We start from the raw sequence: 24,383 nt of genomic DNA on the forward strand, positions 1-24,383 counted from the left end.
ATGATTGAGGAAATTGGACCCTGGCTTGGAGACTATTCCAGTCTTTGTTTCATGAGTTTCTTCTATAAATACACATTTTGGCCAGCACATCTTATTAAGTGTTAATTGACAATTTGTAAGAAAAAAATTGTTTATTTTGGAAGAAATAATAATCATATTTTCTGTTCTTTTAAAATAAGACTATATTAATCATTCTGCATTTTTGTCTTCTTGTGCTCTGGACTATCAGCACCATTATACTTCCTTTTTTCAGTTCTAGTGAACCAATTATTTAATGTTTTTTGTGTGCTTTTCTTATTTTCTAATATCCTTTTGTTACAAATTTTAGATTTATTTCTTGAATTGTTTACAATATTAGAGACAGGATGCCATGACAATAGTTTGATAGGTTTCAAGTAAGATATAGCCATATCCGCTTCTACATTATCAGTGTCAAGCCAAGCCTGGAATAAGATTGTTATTAAATATTAATTATAATTGAGAATTTAACTAATCCATCTAGAGTTCAAATTATACTTTAAACATTTAAACAAACTAGTAATTAAAAATACTCTACATACTGATATTAAAAAAACAGGTTATGTAGAACATACACACTTTTCTGAAACTTGATTGGATAATTTGTCCTTTTTAACTGTTCCCAGCCATCATATTAAGCAGTGGTGCCAATGAAATGCCAGTTAGACTCTACACATATAGTTCCAAACAATTAATTTAAATAGGTTTTACACCTACAATGTATAGACCCTAGAGATTAATATAGATAGAAGCACAAATTCCTACCATACAAGTTCCGTATTACCTTTTTGGTTTTGTTGAGCAGTTATATATTACAGAAGTTGATAGTCACACTAAACCAATTAGTATTAATATTAAATAAATGTGTAGAAATTACTCTGAATATTTCAGAGATATTACTTTTCATCTACAGATTACTTGTATATATAAAAATAATTATATTCAGTACTAGCTGTTCCCGCGACTTCTTCCGCATGGAATTTTATTTTATTTTTCTAAAATAAAAGTAGCCTAAGTTACTCCTTATTACATCAGCTACCTGCCAACAAAAGTCCCGTCAAAATCGGTCCAGCCATTTCAGAGATTAGCCGGAACAAACAGACAGACAGACAAAAATTGTAAAAATTGTTATTTTGGGGTATGTACAATATTTATATTCATATGCATGTAGTAAAAAACGGTTATTTCAGTATTACAAACAGACACTCCAATTTTATTTATATGTATACATAAAGAGAAAACCTATAATTAACTGTGATTAATGCTAATGAATTTTTTTCTCTGAATGATACCAAGTTTTATTTTATGTGATTTTTAACATGGTCATCTATTATAATTCATACATGTATATGGATAAGTATGTAAATTTAAAGGCCCAACAATTATTTTTACTGCGGAATAAAATATGCAATTCAAATTAACAATGTAACAGCAACAAGACATCTTCATTTCTTGATGTAATAAATTAATCAGTTATAAATGTAAATAACAGAAAAATGTAGATACTGACATCAATCTGTTCCTGTGTGTTTAAAATAGCTGGCATTCTATGGTGCAGCTAGCTTAAGGTACTGTTTGAATCCATTGTGATAACAGTGTATGAATAAATAACTTTATCTTCATGTTGCCATACATTATATAAACCAGCTATATGCATTAAATTAATACCTTTCCAGCCCCCTACTTCATCAAAGCTAATATTCCAAGTTAATTGATCATCCATCTGGAACAGAGATACCTATCCATGTTTATATTTTTTAATTTAAAGTTTAGCAGATGCTAGTTTATTATAATTGTCATTAAGTACTATAAATGTATTTCTAATCTAATCACCTCAACTTCTTTTTCTTGTGGCATGTAAATATAATAAGGTTGTTTAGTTTTTGATGATGCATCTGTTGTTGACCATTCATAAAATCCTTCAATAACAACAATACATCTACCTCCATTTCTTAATATAGGATTATAAAGTTTGGAGTTCTTTATGTTCTCTAATCTACAGTTGTTTGTACTCAGTTTTTGTTTCCGGTAATCTTCCTGTAATTATATATTAAAAACAATTGCAAAGCATTATATATAGAAAGTGGTAGTACTAGCTGATTGGAAAAACTGGTAAGGTCTGGAAGAGTTAGCACATATTATTTGACATTTTTTAATGTTTAGGCTTTAAATTTTTATCAGTGTTTTGCTTTGTATGTAAATCATCATAATAGGTGTCATAATCTTTTATAAGTACTTAAACTATAAAATATTTTGTAAAAATTTATAATAAATTTGAAAACAAATTATAACTTACGACATGCCATGGTGGTATTATACCCCACATCATGGGTTTCAGTACATGTTCATTTTTGGCTCCATTCTTATATTTACTTGCAGATACCAGGACAGGAGTGATATCAGATGGAGCTATATTATGTGAAGGTACATATTCTTTTCCATCGTTGTGTTCGTCAAGCCATTCTGCCTTTTTGTATTTGTTTGTATCTTTAGATTTACAACTACAAGCGCACTGAATTTGATCCTTAGTCAGTGACCTGTTGATACGATATTTTGTTATAATATTATTTTTATTTGGATAAAAAAGTTATACCTCGTATTGGTACAAAGATTAAGAATAGCTTTAAAAAAATGCAACACACAATAATAATTTACATACAAATATAAATAATTATTTATATAGTTCATTCATTCATGATACATGATACATACAAAACTGTGCGACCACACATGTTATCCTCATGTAACTAGTTAGCTTCAAAAATTTGCTAGTCTTAAAAACAAATCTTTTTAGAATTACCGAATCTAGACAAATAATAGGACCTGTAAATAAAACTTTTAGAAATAATGAACATAATATGTATACAATATAATAAACATTCCGATGATTCTGACATTTAGACTATTCCAAACAGATAAAAAATGTTCCAGTTTGTGTCAGAACCACGTTTTCATTATGTCTAGCTCGACTAAACTCAATTTGAATCGATTATATCACTAACGGTAATGACAAATTTTCTGTTAGTTACGGTAGATTTTGAGAAATAAATATGGTAACAATTTATATATATATTCTACTAAAAGAATTTTTTTATATAATTTGCGTCTATGGTATAGTAAAGTAGTAAATAGAAAAATAAATAATAGTAAAGTAATTATAGACATTGTAGTTTTAAATCTATCTGATTGAAATGTAAACATTCTCTTTAAACTAATTAATTTAAATAATTTTCTTTTAGTTCTGTATAATGTGGAAATATTTATTAAGACGATTTCGAGAAACCGTCGAACGTAGTGTAAATTGTTTCGATAAACGCAGTACAACAACTGGTATAGTCAATTCGATTGGTAATATACCAGAAGAAAATAATAACCAAACCGGCCCACCTTGCCGTTGGTTTCTTTCTTATAAGAAATGTTGGAAGTCATTTAGTGACGACAACGGTGCTAATAGTAAGAAATGGAATTTCGAAAACCTCAATCATTCCTATACTTGGCTAGGTGCCATAACATGGGTAAGATTACTTACAAAGTATATTATCTATTTTCTACTATTATTTCTAAAATTATACTAAGGTATTATAAATTATGTTGAAATATCTTGTCCAATTTTTAAATTAGGTGTAAGTTTGATAACTAAACTTAAATTATTTGTTTATAGAGTGGAGTACTTGTAATGGGATGGTACGCAACTCAGCTTACTTATTTGAAGCATAAATATCATTCAAAACAATGTAAGAATAAAAATACAAAACCCATTAGTAACTTGCTGTCGATTTTGTATCCATATGTTTCTTGTGTCAACAAGAATCCAGGTTCCTTGAACTCCTCCAGTAAAATAGAGAGTGTTATAAGAAACTTTACTCCCACTGTTCATTTGATGTCAAATGATAATCTTGATAGCCATGAAAAGAGTAATAGTGATACTAATGAGGATGATCCAACAGTAAAGGAATTCAAGAATGTGCTTAACGTAATTGAGAATAAGTTGGCACTCTCTGCAATTGAAAATGGTCAAGCCAAAGATGGATTGAAATTACTAAGGTAATTCTTTGTATTACCCATTTATCAATTTAGTAAAATTTTCATTCACTTAAAATATCTCATTGTCAGTGTAGTTTGATGAAAATAATATTGTTACTGTTTCCTAATGTAAACTATCAGATTGGAGATTTGCATCACAATGTGTATACTTTGTATACAAACGCAATACAGTGCAATCTGACTCACTGAGCCATCTAGTTTTAAGTTAGGCAGAGCTTATATTGTGGGTACTATACAACTGATAGAAATATATATATTTTTTGTAAATAAATACATACATAAGACAGATGAAAGACATTAAATTCAAATCATATACATATTTGGCTTATATATAGACAATGACACTCATAACTACAAATGTATGCTGCCTCAGCACCATACTTTATGTAAAAGTTCATTCATTCGTTCATAATTTAAGAGCTACACTCTCATTGGTGGAGCTCTTGCCACTTTCCAAGTTCTTTCATCATGCTCTTTAATTCTTGATACAACACAACTCCCATTTTGTCCTTAACTCTAAATCCTAATTTTTTTAAGTTGTCTTCAAAATAATATCTCCAATGTACTTGTAGGTTCTTAACTACTCTAGGACTATATGAACAGTGATAAACAGTTAAATGGTATGGAGAAGACATTGCAGTCCCCATACCTATATTTGTAGACTATCAAGATCTCACAGACCACAGCATAAGAAATACTATTAGGTATAACCAAATCAAGACTGATAAACGGTGGTTATATCACCAACACATTCTGTATCTAGTGTAGTCTATCTAGTTAGCCTGTGTGTGAAATACGAATCAATATTTTAACAGTATTACTTGTTTCAGATCTGCTGCTAATCGAAATTATGCACCAGCACTATATAATTTGGGATTATGCTATGAGAAGGGTATTGGAGTTCAAGTTGACGAAAAAATGGTAAATTTTTAATAATTTATTGCAAATTTTCATATAAACTAAACAGTATTGTTTTGGCGGAAAAGATTACCATAGATGTCCCACAAATCTAATACTAATCTAATAATGAGGATTCAAAGAAGCTTATTAGCCAAATGTTTAAAATTGTTAGATATAAAATTGCCAAGGTTGTTTACTTACATATTGGTTAAAAAAATTCACTTTATTGTACAAAAGTGATTAAATATTGCATTTTTTTTATAGGCAATGCAGCTGTATCAATCTGCTGCTGTTCTTGAGCATCCCGATGCCCTGTATAACTTGGGTGTCTATTATGGGCAAGGAAGAGGAGGCTTAATAAAGGATACAGAAATGGGAACCCGACTGTTACGTCTAGCTGCTGTTCAAGGACATGAAACTGCTGTAAAGGCCCTCAAATCACTGGATGGGGATATGCCGAGCATTGTTCAAGAGAATAAAATGGATATGTGGAATTTTAATTATTCACCTCTTGTACATGCTGGCAATATTGCACATACAACACTTTTTGTTGAGAATGTAAACTATTTGAATTCTCAAAAATATGTGCAGGAACTTGTATTCTAATTTTGTAAATTTCCTTAATATTGGTGAGGGATTATTTGCTAGATACGTAAATAAAATTTAGTAGGGATTTGGACTATTTCATTGTACAATATATAAAATTTCTATAGAATCCCGATAAAGATTGTCAGTCCTGAACTTTTGTTATTACGTAAGTAAAACATAGCGTTTTCGCATATTATTATAACGCAGTAATGCCACGTACTTACGGTATTAAGTATGCAGAAATTTATCTGCAGTCATTTATATTATACATACTTTGGAGCCAGTTTAAAGTAGAAATCTCAGACTAATGTGAACTCTATGTTATTATTAGTGGGGGCGCCACCTGAGAATAAAATGGACATATGCCATAATTTTACTAACATGTAATATATAATATTTTTGTAATATGGTTCGTAGGTTACCCTAGAGTTCTTTAAAAAGGGCGTTGTAAGTTTTTTACGGCGGTATCAGGTACGCTTGCTTGTCACCATTGTTGTGATATAAAAAAAACATGTTTCTGCTTTTGGTTTCTTATCATCTATTCCGCCTGAATCTATTTCTGATTTATGTATATTTGCGTCATAGTTGATTATGCAAGTAAACACCGTAAATTATGAACAATCATTGTGTGATGGGAAACCATCATTAGTTCACTGAAAATGCGATCCATTGCTAGTGCCAGCTTGCTAATCTATTCATAATTTTGAATTTATTGATACCAAACTGGTATTAGCTGCGGGACTTCCGTGTGGGTTCAATACTTTAAATATCCATTTGTCTGCTTAGGTTTATGTACATCAATTTTTATATATTTATTATTCTATTTAGTTAGTAAGTGTATTGTGATTTCTTGACTTAAATATAAATTTGTTAACAAATAAAAATATACAACAGAATAATATTATAATTGTATAAATCTAATGTATTTAATACAATAAAAAAACAGTTCTTTATATACGATATTTAGATATTTTTTATAATTAAATAGAACTAGAACTCTATTCTCACTGCTATGAGATGAAAAACATATGTGAAATATACCTATTACAAAGTTTATTTTTCAACATTTCGTAAATTGATAATTACAAATGTACTAACAATGGCCGATATTGGATTGTTGGCTGATTTTGAACAAATTAAGAGATTGTCTTAATATTGTTACATGTTGTATATGATACATTTTAATTTGTGATAGACTTAAGAGATTAAATCAATAAAGTTATTGATGTTAAACATGAGTTTTATTTAATATATAGTGTGAGTTCAGACAATATCTGTACTTTGTTATAGATTGTTGGTATGATTTTATAGTGGGTGATAATTTAAAGGAACGATGTAACAATAAGGTAGTCAGCTCGCTGTTACAAATTCACCACCATGGCTTAAGGGGGTAACCCCATGGAGGTCAAGCTGACGCTTATCGCCTATTGGCGTCTAGGCAACAGTACTTGCATCCTTTCAGTTTTTCTTTAATATGAGTTAATTTAAAAAAGTACTTTTTAATAAAATAACCTGGAGTTGTCTTATTAGTATCCAGTGGATTTATAATGTATTAATTACCAGTGTATAAGCTACATTTGACTGAAATTATGGAAATATGAATTACTTCTATAAAAATACTCCTGACAAAACTTTATATTAAAGCCATGAAATCAAGAATGTCACAAAAAATTATTGCTTGTAGTAAAACAAAATGTTATCTTTAGAAAACATTTACTAATATCAATAAACTTAAACTATGTAATTATGACATCACTCTGATAACTCAGATAATTTGGACTGACTACAAGTCACTTATTATTATAGCCATTTTTACAATCTCCTTAACAATTTAGTCATGAAGGAAACAAACAAAATATAAACTCGTGCTTACTCTACAAAAGTCAAAAGGAATGATTTACTTCATACATTTTATTGATAATGTACATATCGAAAATAAAGGCATTTTATAGTTGTATCATATTATTATTATATATAATAACTAAACTTAATCTATAATTATATTACAATGGTGACCTCTAACCTGTAAAAAGAAAAAGTATAATTAAAATTCATACAAAATTATAAATGCAAGTGTCTCTCCATCTGTTGGTTATATTTACAAAATTGAACGATATAAATAGAATTTCAAAATAATAAAAAAATGTCGATGGCAGCACACGCCTTTTTTTTTTAATGTATCTGTTGTATTATATAAAATTACTAGCAGACCCCGCTACGCGTTGCTGTGGCTAAGGTTTTTGCATAAAATAATATTGCGACTATAAATTGAGATGTAAGCTATTCTATCTTTTTAGTTGTATAAATATCGCGTTTATGTGCTAATCAAATTTGCAATCAGTACAGTAGTTTTTTTTTGTGGATGATAATGGAATGGTGCACTCGCCTGCGCTAACGGTTTACGCTGGCGGGGCAGTGGAGGATGATAAGATGAGCATGAGGTCAGGTCAGTTAGCCCATCGTGACAAATTCACCAGGAATTTAACACGATGGTTTCCAGGGGGAACCGCGTGGAGGTCGACCTGAAATGTTACATTGCTAGCAATGGGGTTATCAATCCACATTACTAACAATCCCCCCCCCCCCCCCCCCCCCCCCCGTACAGTAGTTTAGGGAGTCTATCGCGGACAAATAACGTGACACGTAATTTTTATATATAAAGAATATACATTTATGCTCGTGCGAAGCCCGGGCTAGCTACTTAGTAATATAATATTAATTACTTATTAATACTTTATTTGTAACCATACAATAAAGAAAACGCATAAGCAATGTATTACAGACCACATGTATAGTTACAATAAGGCTGTCTTTTTTTAATCTTTTCGAGGCAACCTTAGGTAAAAGGAAATAAATATCGCACAGGTAGTAAACATGCAACCCGGAAAAAGGAAAAAGTAACAATCATGCGTATAGTAGAGGTGAAGCGTCAATACCTGTGTGGCTAGTACTTGCGCGGGTAGTCCCTGGCCTGGGGCGCGTACCGGTCGGGGTAGGGCGCGCCGGGCGGCGGCGGCTGGTACTGCGGCGGGTAGCGCGCCTCGTAGGCGCCGTAGCGCGCGTCGCCGCCGCCGCCCGCCCAGCTCTCGCCGCCGCCCGCCCGCGCCACCACCGCGCCTGTGTCACATACACTCATCACATATCATTCAGGCGAAATAAACACCTAAAAATAAAAATGTATTCTATATAGAAAATATGGACCACTAAAGTATATGCAATTGGTTTAGTAAAGTATTTAGGAAATAAATCAATATTTCCTTTGCGAACTTTAAGAGCGATAAAAAACCCGGACATTATTACAATGATTTTTATAACTAGCACAGTTCAAATTAATCTTTTATCCTTACTAATTAATCTACACATATAAATAAAATTGGAATGTCTGTTTGTAATACTGAAATAACCATTTTTTACTACATACATGAATATGTTATTTTGGTGTATGTACCCTACATACACCAAAATAACATATTTTACAATTTTTGTCTGTCTGTCTTTCTGTCTGTTTGTAATGGCTGGACCGATTTTGACGGGACTTATGCAGCTAATATTATAATAAATACTGTCCGTCTATGTGTCACGCTTTCACGCCAAAACTATAAAATGATTTAAGTGAAATTTGGTAAACGAATATTCTGAGACCCTCAGAAAGTGTTGCGTATAGAAACTACGAGATCTGGATAACAACTGCTTTATTAATAATATGTAGGTACTTAAATAAAAAGTAAGAACTAAAACACGAACACCCTCAACATCTTTCCCTTTTAAAAGCAAAATATACTATTACTAAAATATATAATACAAACTATGAATTACTACTAATAAAATGTAATAACTAATAAAACTAAATACTAATAATAAAATGAATTACTATTCATTTAGTTAATAGACATTTTACCAAGTATAGATAGAACATTCAATTACTACATACCATTTATTCTATGATATTGTTATACAGTACAGACAGGTTTAATTCTATTTATGTTAACATTAGATAAAAACAAAAAAATCAAATTAAAATCAACTAACAACTGCAATATTATTTTGGTAACTGCCTGCGGGTACGTGGCGGTGAATAAGATTTGTAAAGGCTCTCTCTAATTTTGTAACTGGGTACATATATATAATTCATCATCATCATCTTCATTAGCCGATAGATAAGGACATTCCTCTTTTAAGCCTATTCGACATTTTCTTTATTAAATTTTAAATTAATTTTGCGAGCCCTGCTAAACAACGCTTTTAATCGTTTATCATGTTCATCTTTATTTCTACCACAAAAAATTATATCGTCAATAAATGAATCTACCCCCTCTAAGCCTTCAAATAATTGTTTTATTTTCGCGTGAAATATTTCTGGCGGACAATTTAACCCAAACGGTAATCTCAAATACTGATATCGCCCGAACGGCGTACTGAACGTACACAAATCGGCACTTTCACTATCTAGTTTGATAGACCAAAATCCAGAATTAGCATCTAAAACCGAAAAAGTGAACGTTGTATAGCTTTATTAAGTGGTCTCGGATCCAGACATATACGCAATTGACCATTTTTTTTTAGCTACTATAACTAAAGAGTTTACCCATGGTGTAGGCTGTGTTACCTTCCTGATAACACCCAAATGTATCATCCTATTTAGTTCTTCCTCTAACTTATCGCGCAATCCTAATGAGACCTTGCGAGTAGAACAAACCACTGGCGCCACTGATTTGTCTACGACAATGTGGTCTTCCTGGTAAACAACCTAAACCAGTGAATAAATCCTCATTATTAGACATTGTAACGCTGTGAATCCTCTTTATCAACCCCAAGCTTTCACACGATTCATATCCTAGCACACTTTGACAATCGATATCAGCTATAGCGAATTTTAATTCATAGAGAACATTCTTATACCACCACTATAAATTGAAGTTCCCCTTATAGGATTCGAATTACCTCCATATGCTTGGAGTATAATATTTGAATCCGTACAAATACTGTTTATATCATAACCTGATAACGTTTGAGATAACGTTTAAGGGATAAGACATTTATATCTGCTCCCGTATCCAATTTAAACTTCTCAAAACCATGCTCGCCTCGAAGTATCTCAAACCAGTTGTGAGACGAGTTAATTCCATTAATATTATAAACAGTAGAAATAAAAAATGGCTCACAGTCGCTGTCCGTAGACTTCTCGTCGTCCACACCGATCTCGATCTCGTGCATTTTTTTAACACTTTTTTTTAAACTTGCACATTCTAGCAAAATGACCGTAATTTTCACAAACATAACACTGAACCGTAGTAGCGGGACACGAGCCCGGTTCCGCACAGCGTCCTCCGCACCTAAGACACGGCGCGCTGCCAGAGCTCAGCCGCACCGGCAGCGCCGGGCCGCCCGCCGCGAGACTCCAACAGGCGACTGCTGTCGATTCGATATTTCATCCACTTGGCATATGTTTATTGTTTTCTCTAATGTCAAGTCCTCGGTTCTCAATAGACGATCACGTACCGTCGTGTTTTTAATGCCGCAAACTATGCGATTGCGAATGAGCTCCTCTTCTAATATCAAAATTTTTGCTCAACAATTTCAATGCTGTCACATATTGATTTATCGACTCGCCGATCTCTTGGTTTCGCATAAAAAAATTATACCTTGCCAAGTTATATTCTGTTTCACTCCAAAATACTCATCAATCATTTTCTTTTTCGCTTTTAAAAGTAAAAGTTTCGTAAACATCGAAACCTTCGGCCAACCAAATTTATTAATAGGCTCGCCTGCACACATTCCTCCTCTTGATGCACCCCCGATGCTTTCAAAAACAAATTAAATTGTATTTTCCACTTCTTCCACGCGTCAGCCCGGCTGACGGAGCTGCCCTCCAGACGACGACGTTCCGACGGTGGTCGCGCGTGTTCCATACTATATAGTTATCAATAGCACTTTTACCTACTGAAATATTACTAAACTAAACAGTCAACTCGTAATATTATTATTTTAATTGATTTTTTAAACCGCTGTCACCATGTTGTGTATAGAAACTACGAGATCTAGATAACAACTGCTTTTTTAATAATATGTAGGTACTTAAAAAAAAAGTAAGAACTAAAACACGAACACCCTCAACAGAAAGGACTTACTTATTGGTTGTACGCTATTTTTTATATCCTTAGGTGATAAGTGTGTCCAAATACAGTTAATATGGCAAAACAAAATTTGCTGGGTCCACTAGTAAAAGTCATACCTTTAGACGGCGGTGCTGCGTCAGGATATCGGCTGGAGGTGTTCCAACTGCGAGGCTCTGGTTTGCTTGGAGGAGATGGGCGGTATGATCTATTGTCGCGAGATTCGTAAGATCGACTGCAAATATTATTTTAGTTATTAGAAACGACATAAATTTAATTAAATAATTAGTGAAAATCATAACAAATACACTTCCATACCCACCTAGGTTCTTTAGGTCTGGCGCCTGGTGGTAACGGTTGTCGGGCATCGTCATTGGAACTACCATTACTAGGATATTTCATGCTATTAGCTGAAATTAACATAAATCAATATAAATTAGTTTGTATACATATATTTGATACGATTTGTATTGTTTCTAGAACATTCCAGTCAAAGTGATGCAATTTGTATGTGTAATTGGATTTCTTGAACTAAAATAGGTACTTTACATGATACAGTGACAAGCCGTATCACAATCTCAATCTTACCGATCTTACTTTACTTATTTTTATTGAGTACCCGATTTCCGTATAAATAATGACCATTCCAGTCAATAAAATAGAGAGTTTCTGATAAGACGCTTACAAAAAGTCGTTAAGTTACGATAGGCATTAGAGAGAATGATTATAGCCTTCAGTTGTTAATACAACAGCTGCCTTCAACAACACTTATTTTACACGAATAGTTTAAGCATTAGTGAAGTCATAAAAAAAATATCGATTGTATTTTAAAAATAAACAAAAGACACCTACCGTCACGACTATTATCCCAGATGGGGTAGTCAGAGGCGTGATGGCGTTTCTATGGGTATAATTCAGGGCAGCCGGCTACTACATTTTTACCTTCTTCTTCTATATTTAGTTTTTATTTATTTCTAATGTTATATAAGATTTTAAATAAATCTTGTGTTTGGAATGAAAATACATCCAATCATTGCTCAAATAGAGGCAAAATAGAACTTACATGAGACATGTCTGGGATATTCTCTCTTGTAGTCACGATCTCGGTCTCTCTTGTCCGCACCACGATCGTAGTTTGCGCCCATCTCGAAACGTGGTGGTGGTGGAGCTTCAAACTGGCCTCGACTTGATGACTGTTCCAAATGTTTGTATAAAGTTATAGTAATATGCATTTATGTTTGTAACACATAACATTCAACGGGAAAGGAGTGGGGTAGGTAATGTCAAGGCCAGGAAACTATTATATCTGTTTCGTTGTTAAACCATTTATCGTTTAATAGCCAAATCATTATATGTATTGAGGTTAATTTCGATTTTGTAATGCACTTCTGTCTTATTTGAATGATATTGAAACATAACAGAATTGTGATTATGTACAAATCATATAAATATATGAAAAAGATTATACCAATAATATTGCTACCATCATTTTGATACGTAGCATATTTAACAAATCATTAAATATGATATGAAACAATATGAAACAATTCGTCAGTAACAACTGAGATGGTTCTATTTATAATTCTTTAATTGTAGACACGAGTAGTAAGTTAAACAGCAACAGTTAAGACACGACATCGGATTGGGGTACGTCGCGCTGCTCTCGTAGCCGCGTCTGTGTTTGCGTACTGCGTACTGCGTACTGTACTGACCATGGGCGGCGGCGGCGGGCGCTTGTGTCGCGGCTCGCGCTCGTAGGCGGGCTCGGGCGGCGGCGACGACGCCGGCTTGCGGTACGTCGCGCTGCTCTCGTAGCCGCGTCTGTGTTTGCGTACTGCGTACTGCGTACTGTACTGACCATGGGCGGCGGCGGCGGGCGCTTGTGTCGCGGCTCGCGCTCGTAGGCGGGCTCGGGCGGCGGCGACGACGCCGGCTTGCGGTACGTCGCGCTGCTCTCGTAGCCGCGTTTGCGACGTTCTTCCTCCAATCTATATAGTTAAGGGAGATTTAATTATTCATAATAGGATTTGGTCTATTCGGTTGCTGATTAATTTCTTTTAATTACTTTTAATGATTATCCCTAATTTCATTGAAACAATTATCTTGTCTCTAATAATGTTCGACGTTCTGTCAAAAACTATATAGTTTTGGATTTTTTTAAACAGGATTTGGTCTATTCGGTTGCTGATTAATTTCTTTTAATTACTTTTAATGATTATCCCTAATTTCATTGAAACAATTATCTTGTCTCTAATAATGTTCAAGCTGTCTGTCAAAAACAAATTTTGGTTTTTAAACAGTATGTATCCTCTTACAGTAATACAAACTATAATCTCCTTCAATCCAGTTGTTTGGTAGACCTACATGTAGTTGTACTAGGAAACTATCTATGTTAATTCCTGTATCACATGTGCCCACAACAAGCGCCTATGGTTTTGTTACTTTTTATTCTTACTACTGAGGAATATCATGTCAAGAAAACCAACCTCAACTGTGCTCTCTTCAGTTCCAGTCGTTCCAGTTCTAGTTTTTCTCTCTCCAACCGATGTCTTTCACGTTCTAATCGTAATAGTTCATTTTTCTCGCGTTCAATTTTTTCCCTAAAAAGATAATACAGAAGGTGATGTAAGTGTAAGTGCACCGGAATCATAACAGAAATACTTTAACTGCCATTCGATTAAAGACTTTGTTTTCTAGATGTATCATCACCATTTTATCACATATAAAAGACACTATTTAGAAAAGTGTAAGCCAGAAAACTAAAGCCGCCGTCATGTCAATGTTTATTTTGCTATCTAGCATTGGATCGTCGATCAGACAGGTTAAGATCCAACATAGAGACAACACAGAGAGGTGTAAGGTCCATCAATAAATTACGTGTGGCGCAGTTTAAGGATCTATGCTAGGTTTACGGGTGTGCGACGGGTGGGTACGACTCGACCTCGTGCTCGTTTCAAGTGTGTACCTCTCCGCGCGCAGCTTGTCCCGCTCGAGCGCGAGGCGGTGCTTCTCCTGCCGCTGGCGCCGCTCGCGCTCGCGCAGCGCGTCCTCGGCCGCGCGCCGCCGCCGCTCCTCCTCGCGCGCCGCCCGCGACCGGTCCCGTGCACGCGCCACGTCGCGCTCCTTCTGCTCACAAAAATAGCTGCCTTTTGAGTACACATGTTTTCAGCGACAAATGATAGCTCCCGCTCCTTTTGCGCACAGCCGTCCGATCCTCATACTCATGCCTCGTGCATCTATACGACACTTTCACTCGCGAACTTAGCGCGGGAAAACCGGCGTACGCAATAGCGAGGGATTACATTTAACGATATTTGTTTACGCGTATGATTCATGTCAGTTTTACTTTTCTTTTATAATATTAGTATAGTTTTTACTTTAAAGATTTTATTTTACACACATACTTTTAAGATATATAAAATACAATAGCTCTATAATTATGTTTAGTTCCATAGTTAGAACTACGCCACTTTGACATGACAATAAGTTTAAACGTTTGAAGAACGCAGCAATGTGCGAATTGGCGGCGTGCGCGGTTTATGTTTCTCTTTATTTACATACACATTATTTCCTGCGTGAAAGACGTGCGTGTGCTAATATGCGCATCCGACCCTAGTTCCAATCTCACTAACTGTGATAATTCGTACCCAGCACCCAGTAAAATGTATGGCTGCTAGTTTTTTGACCATGTACAGTTTTAGACTACAGCTACAGACGTGTTAGGTAAGTAACTTAGGTTTGAAATCTGAATTTTCTTGGCAACTAGAAATTTGTGTACTAAATGTGTATAAGTGGCATATACACTGATACATTATCCGTTCGCTTGTGAGTTAATTACTTATGCATCATTCACTCATATCTATGAAACTCACCCATATCTTAGAAAAAGATAGAACTTCTCTAGGTGACCTCCTTCGTTCACGGCTCCTGGTACTTCGTCGCATCTTATCCTGAAATTATATTTTATGTTATAATACCTACACAAATTTGCAAATGTTTACATTAAAACAAACAGTGGGCTAATTATGTAACACGATATGAAATTGTTTCTGTTGAAGTTGTGATGCAATATGAAATCATTTCAATTTAAAAAATGCGATCAAGTAAGGTCGAATGTGCAACATAAATCATTTCTATCGATAAAACACTACTATGAAGTTGCAGCGGAATATTTTTAATCCGACCAATTTAAAAAGTCAGTACATTAGATAGCTTATACCTTTAGAGGGATACATTTTAATTTATTGGGTTGTTACACTAGTTGGTTGATTTGAAACAATTTTTATTGCGTTCAAAAATTACAAAATATACTGCAGCGTTCACTTGTTCTTTTATTTTAATTTTATTAATAGACATTTAATAAAATAAAATAAAGAAAGTCTATTCTATTCTAATGAAAAAATAAGGTTAATAATTTTGAATATAAAAGCATATTTTATACAAACTATTTATAATCATTATTAATATTAATCTAACCTACAAATTAAATTTTCTTTTCTGCTATAGATACCTAGGTACCTAATTTTATATTAAACATTTACTCTAGTTAATACAACATTCTATGTGATTTGGGACGAAAATAAAATATCGAATTGGCAACACTGATGTCATGTTGTGAGTCGTGACAATTTTCCCATTTTAATAAATTTAAAACCTTTTCATGACTTTCTACGTAATATTTAATATAATAAAAATATATGTAATACTGAAAATTACCAAAACAAGATAAATAATGCTGCTAATGCTGATATTTTAAAGATTGTAACAAAAGAAACACCTTCTAAATTGTTTCTCATAATGTAAAAATTTCCACGCTGTCATTTCGGCAAAATAGCGATTACGTGACGTTGCAACGAGGTTACTAAATCGACATTCGATAGAAATAATTTTTATCGATATGTAAAGTTGCGTTTACGTTGCAACTAGTTGACAGCGTCAAATGGCGTCAATATGATCGCATTATTGACAGATGACGTCATTTTCACTACGTTACATACGAAAATCGTTGCGAACGAAGTTACATAATTAGCCCACAGGGCCATGTATAATTTTTTATACGTACATTGACCAATATGCTACATGACTATATTTACCATTAGTTTAGATAAGAGAAGATATGGGAGAGCTTACTTTATCAGATCGATGTGACTTTTCTCGCGTTCCTGAGTTGGATCGTGTGCTTTCCGCTCCTGACATTTCTTCATCCTTCTTTAATTTGTTCTCATCATTTTTCTCTACTTCTTTACTGTCCTATAACCAGAGGGTATAGATATATCAAATACTAAATATACGAATTGTTACTTCTCTTTCACTAAGTTTATTTTTAGAGTTCCATATTCAGTTCCTAACAATACCGTCTGTTTATATGACCATTCAACATAAAATAATTAAAAAATAAATGACAAAATTATAAACAAGTTATACAGTAATTTTCTTTTTTAACAACAGTTTTCGAAGTCTCTAAAATGTGTAGTTATATTTAAAAATATTAACCAGGGACGATTTTGAATTAAATCACAATAACATATTAACAAGTAGTATCACTAGTAGCCTCAATATATATATACATGTATGCCTAGACATATTTTTGGCAGGGGACTGTTACTGCACTGTTACTGTTAATAATTGCCAGTAAATTTATTATGATAGTCCTGATCCTGATTTCACTGTATCAACTCTCTATGGTATTCCACATGCTAATATCATGAACAAAATATGAAATTAGAGTATCAAAATATACAAAAAAACCTCTATAGGCCGATTGTTTAAAACAGACCTCGTTTTCTTTTGTATCATCTTTGTGATCTTTGCTTGGATGACGTTCAGCTCTAGATGGTTGTCGACGTGATGAGGACTCCGATTCGGATTTAGCTTTCTCTACAGAGATCATTCGACCGTGCAGCTCTAGCAACATAAAAGGAGAAATAACGTTATTGATAATCAATCGCAATTCTAGTACCTTGGCCCTATTGACACCCACGGTGGTCTAGCAGTTTAGCATACAGTTTTACTTCTGATGGTCGTAGGTTTGATTCCTTGGATGTTTGGTCCAAACATTTGTATTCATGAGAATGATTATTTATATCAGTCTGTGTTTTCTACGCATATTGTGTTGTGTGAATTATCTAGATGTATTATTATTATATCTAGCTTGTTTGCTTTACTCTGTTCTTATTAGATGTACTAACCAGTTCTATGTAAGTTCTTAATGCAGTTTTCGGCATCCTGAGCACTAGCCATAGTCACATATCCATAGCATCGGGACCCTGGTGTTCTAGCATTAGTCACTACTTTGGCTCCAATTACCTAAAAAGTAACACAATTACTACAGTTTCAAGTGGTGTAGTATTTTCTAAGTACCTAAAATAAGGTGAGATAGCTATATAATTATGTACTAGCTGTTCCCGCGACTTCCCCCGCGTGGAAATTAACTTTATTTTTCTAAAATAAAAGTAGTCTAAGTTCGACATCGACGAAATCGGTCCAACAATTTCAGAGATTAGCCGTAACAAACAGACAGACAAAATTTGTAAAAAATGTTGTGATATAGTGATGCAAATCAGCACGTTCGATAGTAGATTGTGCCAGTGTACGTTTTATCTAACGACACGTAGGTCACGCAGTACCTCATACATTGTATTTTGTATACAAGATGTAACAGTTAATGTACAAGTTACACCCTACTGTGTGTGTTTACTCTCACCACCGCTCTTGTCATCACAATGTTATTTTGGTGTATGTACCGTATTTATATGCATGTAGTAAAAAACGGTTATTTCAATATTACAAACAAACACTCCAGTTTTATTTATATGTATAATTAAACAGTAAACTGTAAGTTAGATATATATTTATATCTTGAGGTATTATAACAACCAATGTGTGTATTCAAGTAGTTTCAATTTACTTTGATTTTGTCGTTATACATATCATTTTAAGCTAAGAATGTAATTAGTAAATTAATACTCTGCACTTACCTTTCCATGTTTGCTACATAACTGTTTTAGGTCTTTAGCTCGCGTGTCTCCCGACAAACCACTGACCCATAAATTACGAGCACCACCTTCTTTATTTTCATCTTTTTTATCTTTTTTTTCACTGTCAGCTTCTTTATCTTTCTCATCTACAAAAAAATAAAACTCAGAACTATTATAATATTCAATTCTTATATATTTTTATATTATCGAATATATTTGTAACTGGAAGTTTATTCCATCAAATATAAATGTTTTAAATTGATAGCAACTAACCTTTAGTGTCCTTATCATTTTTTTCATTATTGCTGAAAGAATAACACATTTTCAATTACTCATTTGCATTTTAAACACTATAAATTACATAAATATATAATTGAAAATATGATGTAGTAAAACTATAACGCAAGTAATTTTATATTGGTAACATATGTTTAAAGTGACACACACAATCAACTACAAAGTTTTGCACCGTTACTCCACCGTAAGTAGTAAATGCGTCGCAGTAGCGGCTCACGCTGATGATTCTGTATCCTCCGATGAGTCTTGTTGCTGAAGCTAGTAGAATATTGAGTATGGCAGAAAGGGACCCATTATGGTACCGCCACCAGTAGATATCGAGCCATCTCTGTAGCCACACGAAGATGCTGATGTGTAGATTAGCATACTGGATTCATTTTGAAGACTAAAGCAGGAGATTCTTCAGGGTCAGCCAGCTCTTCAGTATAGGTATATGGTGCAAAACGTTGTAGTGATAACGAAAATGAAATGTCGAGAATATCAGCGTATAATAGATGCGCGGGACGTCGCGACGAGCTTTCGACGTTCACCAACCTAGTGGCGGGGGCTTCGGCGTTTACTTGATGTTGGTCGTCAGCAGGCGCGGCAACACCGGACGAGGCGGTGACAGTGGGCGCCGACTCGTCGCTAGCTGCCTCCATCTTGGTCTCGAGCGTCGCCTCATCTATGTCAGTGTGAATTATCAGCTAAGTCAGTGTAGGTCGCTCGCCACATGGGGAGCGGCCCACTCTGCCTCCTTTCTTCTTCCGCAGCAATAGTTTGAAATCTTCACAAATTTCTTACTTCTTTGTTGATAAAACTAAAAATCTTGACCTGAAAACTTGATTGGATATTAGCACCACTGTCTGGCTATATAATAGCATTTTGTGACACTGTGCCACCTATCCATATTTACATATGAAATATGTTATACTGTTGTTGTATACCATAGGATTATGGAGTAACTGGAAGAATCCTCTATTATTAGCAAACCACATCTGCTTAATGTATTCGAGAACACCGCACTGTACATTTTGGTTGCAATTGCAGATAATTTCCATAGATAACTTGTAATTTTGGTGGCCTTCTGTTGCTTTATTGCACATCTTTTTGTATATGAATTACAGTCCTGTATTGCAGCTACTGATATTATTTCAATTATAATAGTGGTGCTTGAGGAATCTTATATTCTTCTCACATACCCCTGTTCATTCTTGCATAGCCTCATTTTATTTAAATTTTGTATTAATCTTGTATACCAAGGATGACAAAAAATATTCCTGATTGTCAAAATAAACTGAAAATCTCACTTAAAAATAATTATTCATGATTTTAGACACACTAAACTATATAATGAAAAGTTATTGTTATATTTTTTATAATTACATATTCGGGTTGACATATGTTTTCTGTATTACATTCAGGTATTACATACAGTTTCAGAAGTTAATGGTACATTATTTAAAAGACAAGATAAATCTACTATAAAATGTTGAAACTTACCTATTTTGTTGGGTTTAGTTGTGTTGTCAGTCTGAAAATCAGTAAACACACTTTAATATATCTGGCATGGTTCCAGACAGATTGTCGGGTCATTACAGAGTGATAATGATCAGCTCAGTCTTATTTGGTCAGTTAATAAATAACTATTGAGAAATAAAATATATAATAATAATATACATAATAAAAATATATTTAAATAACAAATAAGAAACAACAATATAACAAAGAATAAAACAAAGTAATATCTATCTAATCTATGTCCATCAGGAATCCATTAGTCAATTTGGAAGCAACTGATGATGATGATAATGTAACAGTGACCTTGAAGACATAAAAACATACCTCTTCATTGAGCAGTTCATCTTCGCCAAGATCAAGATTGATGCTATCCTCAGCATCTGTGTTATTCTCAATTTTATGATCATCTTCACATTTAATTTCTTTTTCTATACAGAGCTTTTTCGGTTGGCTAGCTTCCGGATCATCTTTTATGTCTCGTTTTCTACAAACTTTTTCATCAATATCCATTTTCTCGTCAAATAATTTTTGTTCATCTTCATTTGTTTTACTATCCTGATGAGAATCAGTCTGTTCGGTCTCTTCTTCCTCCCCGGCATCATCTTGTACGATCATATCCTCCATAGCTGGAGTATCTTCAGACTCTTGTTCTATAGCACTTTCGGATCTTCGTGTTCTTTTTGATGGTGTTTTATTCTCTGTGGCAAGATCAAACTTGAATGTTGTGGGATCCTCTCCCTCTTCCTCTAAATGCTAAAAAAATATTTGGGTTCATTATTGATATTATAAAAGAATCGACCATTTTATTACATATTTCCAAATTCTATGTACCTTTGATAGGCGTTGTAAGAGCACACCGCGTACGCCACTCTTGTCTAGGTTACGTTTTTCTAACTCAGCGCGCAAATCGATTACTCTAAGATCGTTGAGCAAACGCTTACGGTCCGACATGGCCAGACGTTATTTTAAAAACGTTTCTAATAATAAACTCGAGTTTTATATTTTATTTCCACAAGAAAATGAAATTCAGGAACAGGAAGTTAAAAATACAGATATAGATTAATAAAGAATTCAACATGGCGTCAGTGTTGCCATATGTAGGGTTGTGATCAGTAGATTTACAAGTCATTGAGTCATTAACCACTACTACTTACTTTGCTACAAACAAGACAAGTCGATAAGTCTATGTAAGTGGCATGTTGGACAAAACAAACACATTGCTAAGACTTGTGAGTAGTTGTGTTGTGTTATTTAATCTGTGGAATCTGTTCGTTTAATGTTGATCTATTGCTAGATATAAATTAATGACGTTTGTTTTGTTTTTGGCGCAATACCTAAAATCGGGTTGAATACCATACTACAAGAAAAAAAAAAATGATGTCATGTGATTGATTGATATAAATTTCCGTTTGCCTTTTCTTTACACGATATAAATAGTCATATAAAAAACCAATGATTATTTTTTTATTTATTTAAAGTATTTTCTAATCTAGATCTAATTATTTTTAAAAGTATGACTTTAGAGAATAAACGTAAGTGCACCTCGATATTTAACTACAATTAGCATTATTCCTCCGAAATTATATATTTACTCTCATTACTGTGTCTTATTATAATTATATTAAACATCCTGATGGGTAATTTGCATATTTTATGCAAATTAATATATTATCAAGATTTATTTATAATGTTTATTAGTTTTCTTCTGCATGTTGTAATTAAGTAAAAGTGCAAAAGAATCTTTACAGATTCTTTTACATGTACTCATAAATCTCTAAACTTAATCTTAAATATATTCCAGATGATTCAATGGCAGTTGACGTTGAAGTGGTCTCTGACTTATTGGATAAACTAGTATTGAAACAACTACACTTGATGGAGGAAAAAATGGTATATGAATTAAAGATAGAATCAAGTATTAACAATGGAAGCATTAATTTAGCCAAATCTCGTTACATTATGGGTCAAAGTTCTGTAAGCACAGCTCGATTACCTGTGGAAAACAGTCCAGAATTCTCTGCTTTGACTTCTTGTGAAACTACCATAGAAGATGGTGTGCAACAATTGAAAGTGGTTGAGAATACTGATAAAAGTAAAGTGAATCCAATTCGCTGGTTTGGTGTGTTAGTACCTCAAAATTTGCACAAGGCACAAAGCATTTTTCAGAATGCTATAAACTTTGTTGTAGAATGTGTAAATGTTCAATTACAGTTACATGAAAATATAAAAAATATAGAAGCATTGAAAAAATATATATCTCTAAATAAGTCATCATGAGTAGTTTCTAAATACATTCAATATTGATACAAGACTAGTTTGTTATGCAAATATTGAAAAAAGCTTTGTATATCATCATTTAGATAAGTTTATTTCTTTCATGAGTAATTATATTTATGTTTTGTTTGTGCTCATGTAATGTACCAAATATTACTAATGATAAAAAAAACATTATGATTAATTGTTTATTTTGATTCTCAAGAAATTGCATTTTCAAATATACATATATAGGAATCGTTGAAACTATACAACTAAAATAAGTTGAGCAAAACTGATTTGGGCCTTAATTATCTCATTATATGGACCTGCTTCTGAATATATGATTGTATATATATATTTTTTTCTCCTTTTCTCTTTCCATCTGCCATCAGCCTTATGGCTATAATCAGATATATTGATTTTTTTTTTTGGGATATGTCATCCATTGACGGCTATCCCTTTTATTTTACATAATTAGGTACTTATATTTTAGCCAAATGTTCCCTCTTCAAGCGAAATACATCATCATCCCTGGTATCTAGAAGCTTTAGGGCTAATTTGTTCCCATGGTATTCAAGTCTGTGCTTGTACATACAGTCAACTGATTTCATCCTTAATAGTTGGTATCTCGAGGTATTTGTGTACTTCATCATTCCTTGTAAACCATGGTGCATTTGTGATAATTTTTAAAGCATTGTTCTGGAATCTCTGTAGAATTTCGATATTCGTTCGGGAAGCTGAGCTCCATAGTTCGAATCCGTAAGTCCATACTGGTTTGATGATACATTTGTATACAATTGTTTTGTTTTCAAGACTTAAGGAGGATTGTCTACCTATTAGCCAGTTCATTTGACGAAACTTATTATTAAGTTGGTCTCTTTTTGCCTGAATGTGATTCCTCCAAGTTAGCTTTCTGTCCTAATGCATACCTAAGTACTTGACTGTGGATTGTAGTGGTAATAAGTTTCTATCTAGTGTGACCCATGGACAGTCTCCCTTCTTGAGTATAAATGTAATATGAGTTGACTTTGCAGTATTAACTCTTATTCTCCACTTTTTGAACCAGTAACTCATTTTTCCAGATGGATTTGGAGCTTTGTGGATGCCACGTTGGGGCTGACACTAGATGCTAGTAAAGCGGTATCGTCTGTTGTGTAGTTAGTTATGTTGTAGCTACTATATCTTGTGAAGTGGGTAAATCAGCGGTATAGATCGTATACAATAGGGGGTCCAGAACTGAACCCTGGGGTACTCCCACTTTAATTTCAAGTAGAATGGAAAGTTTATCTTCGCACTTGACCTGGAAAATCCTATGCATTAAGTAAGATTTAATTAGCATATAGGCAGTGCTTGGTAAACATAGTTTCAACTTGTATAGTAGACCCTTATGCCACACTCGATCAAAAGCCTGTTGAACATCCAAGAATACAGCCGAACAGTACTCTTTTTTTTCCAATGATTGCCTGATTTTATGTGCTACTCTATGAATCTGTTCAGTAGTTCCATGTTGAGATCGGAATCCAAATTGGTGTTCTGGTATGATCTTCTGTTCTTCTAAAGTTGGTGCAATCCGCTTATGGATTATCTTTTCAAATAGTTTGGATAGCAGCGGTAGTAGGCTAATTGGCCTCTATGAAGCTATATCGGTAGGTGGTTTACCTGGCTTGGCTATCATGTTTACTATAGAGAC

The 24,383-nt window shown here is 33.7% G+C and overlaps 4 protein-coding genes across 4 annotated transcripts; 2 read left to right on the forward strand and 2 right to left on the reverse strand.

Moving 5' to 3' along the window:
• Positions 1 to 106: 106 nt before the first annotated feature.
• LOC131846527 (abasic site processing protein HMCES) lies at positions 107 to 2,933 on the reverse strand. The gene is given in 5 exon segments (XM_059195858.1): positions 107 to 443; positions 1,529 to 1,741; positions 1,852 to 2,055; positions 2,315 to 2,555; positions 2,731 to 2,933. Coding segments are annotated over 5 exon segments (936 nt in total). The 5' UTR covers positions 2,751 to 2,933; the 3' UTR covers positions 107 to 185.
• Positions 2,934 to 3,121: 188 nt separating this feature from the next.
• Positions 3,122 to 6,642, forward strand: LOC131846457 (uncharacterized). Its single transcript, XM_059195769.1, has 5 exons — positions 3,122 to 3,169; positions 3,258 to 3,533; positions 3,680 to 4,062; positions 4,893 to 4,983; positions 5,227 to 6,642. The coding sequence occupies exons 2-5, from the start codon at positions 3,267 to 3,269 to the stop codon at positions 5,566 to 5,568; spliced, it is 1,083 nt and encodes a 360-aa protein (XP_059051752.1). The 5' UTR covers positions 3,122 to 3,169; positions 3,258 to 3,266; the 3' UTR covers positions 5,569 to 6,642.
• Positions 6,643 to 6,677: 35 nt separating this feature from the next.
• LOC131846420 (scaffold attachment factor B2) lies at positions 6,678 to 21,522 on the reverse strand. Its single transcript, XM_059195704.1, has 18 exons — positions 21,269 to 21,522; positions 20,762 to 21,190; positions 20,420 to 20,450; positions 19,472 to 19,601; positions 18,914 to 18,945; positions 18,641 to 18,786; positions 17,852 to 17,969; positions 17,440 to 17,567; positions 16,794 to 16,913; positions 15,536 to 15,613; positions 14,629 to 14,789; positions 14,150 to 14,263; positions 13,522 to 13,651; positions 12,727 to 12,856; positions 11,986 to 12,073; positions 11,783 to 11,898; positions 8,487 to 8,667; positions 6,678 to 7,573 (listed from the first exon to the last, which is right to left on the reverse strand). The coding sequence occupies exons 1-17, from the start codon at positions 21,386 to 21,388 to the stop codon at positions 8,495 to 8,497; spliced, it is 2,244 nt and encodes a 747-aa protein (XP_059051687.1). The 5' UTR covers positions 21,389 to 21,522; the 3' UTR covers positions 6,678 to 7,573; positions 8,487 to 8,494.
• Positions 21,523 to 21,665: 143 nt separating this feature from the next.
• Positions 21,666 to 24,150, forward strand: LOC131846379 (coiled-coil domain-containing protein 115). The gene is made up of 2 exons (XM_059195653.1): positions 21,666 to 21,969; positions 22,239 to 24,150. The coding sequence occupies exons 1-2, from the start codon at positions 21,951 to 21,953 to the stop codon at positions 22,712 to 22,714; spliced, it is 495 nt and encodes a 164-aa protein (XP_059051636.1). The 5' UTR covers positions 21,666 to 21,950; the 3' UTR covers positions 22,715 to 24,150.
• Positions 24,151 to 24,383: the final 233 nt, after the last annotated feature.

This window comes from Achroia grisella, unplaced genomic scaffold (assembly GCF_030625045.1).
Source record: "Achroia grisella isolate CSIRO2021 unplaced genomic scaffold, CSIRO_AGI_Agris_v1 utg511, whole genome shotgun sequence".
NCBI classification, from domain to species: Eukaryota; Metazoa; Arthropoda; class Insecta; order Lepidoptera; family Pyralidae; genus Achroia; species Achroia grisella.

Bases quoted from the DNA above. Each gene is read 5' to 3' on its own strand.
- LOC131846420 (XM_059195704.1), bottom strand. From the start codon at position 21,388: ATGTCGGACCGTAAGCGTTTGCTCAACGATCTTAGAGTAATCGATTTG. The intron at 14,790-15,535 runs GTGAGTTTCATA...TTTTGTGAGCAG, and splicing joins TATCTTTTTCTAAGATATGG to AAGGAGCGCGACGTGGCGCG. The intron at 8,668-11,782 runs GTATGACTTTTA...TATGTGACACAG, and splicing joins CGCAGCACCGCCGTCTAAAG to GCGCGGTGGTGGCGCGGGCG.
- LOC131846457 (XM_059195769.1), top strand. From the start codon at position 3,267: ATGTGGAAATATTTATTAAGACGATTTCGAGAAACCGTCGAACGTAGT. The intron at 3,534-3,679 runs GTAAGATTACTT...ATTTGTTTATAG, and splicing joins GGCTAGGTGCCATAACATGG to AGTGGAGTACTTGTAATGGG. The intron at 4,063-4,892 runs GTAATTCTTTGT...TACTTGTTTCAG, and splicing joins GATGGATTGAAATTACTAAG to ATCTGCTGCTAATCGAAATT.